At 34.8% G+C, this 3,979-nt stretch overlaps 1 protein-coding gene across 1 annotated transcript; it reads right to left on the reverse strand.

Moving 5' to 3' along the window:
• LOC109843470 lies at positions 2,010–2,584 on the reverse strand. Its single transcript, XM_020412398.1, has one exon. The coding sequence runs from the start codon at positions 2,553–2,555 to the stop codon at positions 2,142–2,144; it is 414 nt and encodes a 137-aa protein (XP_020267987.1). The 5' UTR covers positions 2,556–2,584; the 3' UTR covers positions 2,010–2,141.

The raw sequence follows: 3,979 nt of genomic DNA on the forward strand, positions 1-3,979 counted from the left end.
GAGCAAACCTACATCTTAAAGAAGGAAAGAATCAGAAAAGAAAAAAAATAAAAAACAACCAAATTAAAAAAATTTAGAAAATCTGCAAAATTTTGGAGCAAAACTAAACAAAGTAGATTCTAGAAATCTCAAGAACGCATCCGAATCCGTATTCGTAATCTTATCGATCCGATGAAAGAGAAACTAAATGATCGTCTAATTTGAAAAAAAAATACACAACATCGACACAAAAATCGCTATCGAACAGAGGAAGTGAAAGGAGTTAGATCGGAAACCTCGTGCAAAATTTTCGAACTCGATCCAAAGGCTCGAAACTCCAACCGAGAAAAAAAACCGATGAGGAAAAAAAACCTAGGCTTGAAAAGAGAGAGAAAAACGTGAGAACAAGAAAGCTTGACGAAACCAGAAATCAAAAAAGAAAAAGAAAGAAAAAATTGGGAAGTAAACTGCACAGAATCGATTTTTGAAATTTCAAGAAGGCAACAACATCCACATTTGCGATCTTAGCATTCAGATGACAAGAAACCAAGCGATCATCTAATTGAAAGAAAATTACAGATATCGACAGCAGAGAGCAAACCGTTAGAATCGCAAGCCTTTAGCCTTCGATGACTTTAGAAAACCAAGAGAGAGTGAAAATTTTTGAAAGAGAAAAACCCTCGACTCTGACCCTCAACTCTTCTCTTTGGCTCCTTTTTTTTCCTGAGTTTTGCTGCTTTGTGCTTAATGTTCTTTGTGCCCATAATTGGGAAGTCCATGACATTCCTTCGTTTCTCTAGCTTAGCAAGTTGATATCAGATGTTTTTCCATATTGTTAAAAGTAAAAGAGATTTATAAGCTCCAGAATTTCTCTTGTTAGAGTTTTTTTTTAATTAGTTTAGTATGAATGTATGATGTGAAGAATGATTCGCATGGATGTTAAGGAAGATATTTGTCTAATATAAATGTGCCTTGCGAATCTTATCTATGCATAGTCCATGATATTTTTATCTTACTTAAAATATGCATAAACGTTTTCTACTAAATAAATGCATCATAGCTTATTGTTACTTCTTACAACAAATATTTTATTCCATTATAATAACAATATAAATATTCTTCGTGAATGATTAAAACGGGAGTAACCTATAAGTAATTCTACGAATCCCCTAATTTAGCTTCAAGTTGAAAATCCCGGTGGACATAATCTCACTGTGCATAAACAAAATAATAAAAATATTTAAATGATTTTGACACAATTTTTACATATGGTAAGTTTATTTTTTAGAACGTGCAACATTGTTTTAGGGTAAGTAAGAATATATTTTATTATCGACGGTAAAATGTGATAGCAACTTCCCCTAACAAAAAGAGAAATTGCTTTTACAAGTGGGAACATCAATTGCATTGATTTGTTTTTACTTAGGGTTATTTGCATATGCTAAAATCATGGTTATTTGCAAAAAACTACCCTCTACATATCAATATTTGCAGACGTACACCTCAAATAATCAAATTTGAAAAAAAATACACTCAAAGTAATTAATCATCAACTTTAATAAGCTAATTTGTAATTACAATGTAAAAGTTATCAAAAGAATAGTCAAAATTTAATCACCAAGTTGTTGGGTTATTGATTTTAGGGGTATATTTTTCCAAAATTGATGATTTGAAGGTAGCTTTGCAAATATTAAGATATGGGGAGTGTTTTTGTAAATACCCATGATTTTAAGGATATATATGAAAATAACCCTTTTAAACAGTAACATTATTAACCAAACATTGAAAATGTATATCTGATCGCATTATTTCTAACCAAACATTTCCTCTAAATTGAAATTTTATTAAATTAGAATGATTGCATCCATGTGCAGTGGGATACATAAAACGGAATGGAGGATAAAACTAAACTATTCATGTAAATTAAGCAACACGAGAAGGAAAACGGAATACACAATGTTATTCAAATTCCAGACAATTTCCAAAATTCAGATTCAGGCTGCATTAATATTCAGTCTAAAACCCTACTCAATGTCCAAAATTACCACTCTCCATTCTTTAATTATAATCTCATACTTCATCTAAAACGCAGAAAAAAAAAAAGATAGAAAATACAATCAAAACATCTCTCGTATATAGCCATGTAATTGCTATAATTAAGCTTATGCAGCTCCGGCCAACTCCCTCTCCACGGCTTCCTTCAAGAAGCTCCCCTCCTCGACCACCATCTGCACCGGCAAGAACCCAATCCCATTCGCCACCGCAATCATCACCTCCTTCATCTCCGCCTTGAACTCCTCTAAATCCACGCTCCCGTTACCGTCATGATCAAACCTCGCGAAAAGGCCTCGGTAGAGCCCGACGAGCTCCTCCGAGCTCAGGCCGGCATCGTCAATGCCGAAATGAGTCTCAAGGACCCTCAGGCTTCTTAACTCCTTAGCCATTTCGGAGTAGGAGAGGAGCCCGTCGTGGTTAGAGTCGAGGTAGGCAAACCGGTCCTTGACGGAGTCTGTGAAGGCTGCTTCGTCGTCAACGAAGGCTCGGATTGTTGCTCCGTCGAGAATCTCTACGCTCATTTTTGTAAATAATGACTCAATATGAGGAAATTTTGTTGTGATCGATGAAGATGTGAGGTTCTTGTCTGTGTTATTTATAGATGCATTTTTTGGGGGAGAGGGTTCAAGTTATGGGACTTGAGGCCCATAGGAACAAAAAGAGGATCCGCAAATATATACATCAAGGTCAAATTCCATGACTCCCGCTCAATTTAAAAAGAAAAGCAAGTCAAAAATATGTTGTGTGCAAAGTCAAAATCCGGTGGATTCAGAGCCAGCGATTTCCTGCATTGAGAACAAAATTAAGGTCGTCATCAGGAGAAAGCAAACCAACTACCGTGTGGTGTCCGAAGGTTCAATTTCTGAGTAGTTTAAGCTCAAAGTAATAGCTGTCCCATTTCACCTATTTTTTGGTTGCAACCTATAAAGAATCCATTTCTTTGCCAGAAATCCCGACTTTTCCTAGAAATAAAATAAAGTTTGCACTTAATTTATATACTAGGATGGTATATTCTGCACATATTCTACACGCTGTTCTAAACTTAAACCCCACCCATGGGTTCTGACCTTGGCCTATATTTGCACCGACCAACACGAACCCGTCCTTTTCTATGGGCGTATTAACTCGAACTCTCTACCCCCACAATGCATATTAATTGTATAAGTAGGACTAGGTTCCCAGCTCTCTTCGCCAAAAGTAAACCTCTTCATTGAGAGAAATCATTAGACTACAATATGTGCTGGAATAGTAATAATAATTTGCCCTTGAACATCAAATACATATTATGTAATAATACTGTAATGTTAATAAATTTAATTATTGCACATAATTTGGGTATTATTTATATAATTGTTATATATATCCTTAGAAGTTATTTTGTTAGATCATGCACTGTGATGGTCACTTGCTTGGAGATATGATCTAACTTAGAAATTTCTTAATTTTGTGCTTAACCTATAACTAGTAAATGATAACTTTGTTATAACATGTTATTATGCATGACAACGATATATGAGATATGGTGGTAGGTCTCAACCATCGGGAATGGAGATTCTCCGGGTGTATGTCATAAGCACGCATTATGATGTGTGTAGCACTAGATCGTATTTGAATTCTCTAGGATGAGTCATCTAAGAGATAGAGAATTCAAATTGTTACATGGTCCCTTTGACTTGATGATATTGTCATTTTCGATTTGATAATTTAGTATGCTTTGACGTGATGGTTAAGCTTGTTTAGCAAGCGCTACACAACCTGAAACATTGGGTTGCTAAATTTCATTTAGGAAAATGATGGATGTCTAGATAGGATCCAGTATGCTCATTATAATGAGTTAATTTATTATGCGTTCCCATGAAGCTATTAAATTCCTGCCGGCAGGTGGTTTTGAAAATATTTTTAAAAATTTACTTTCTTATAAAAATAAAATATTTTGATGTTTCAA

The sequence above is a fragment of the Asparagus officinalis genome, chromosome 5 (genome assembly GCF_001876935.1).
Source record: "Asparagus officinalis chromosome 5, Aspof.V1, whole genome shotgun sequence".
Classification (NCBI taxonomy): domain Eukaryota; kingdom Viridiplantae; phylum Streptophyta; class Magnoliopsida; order Asparagales; family Asparagaceae; genus Asparagus; species Asparagus officinalis.

Excerpts from the sequence above, each read along its gene's own strand:
- LOC109843470 (XM_020412398.1), bottom strand. The coding sequence starts at position 2,555 with ATGAGCGTAGAGATTCTCGACGGAGCAACAATCCGAGCCTTCGTTGAC.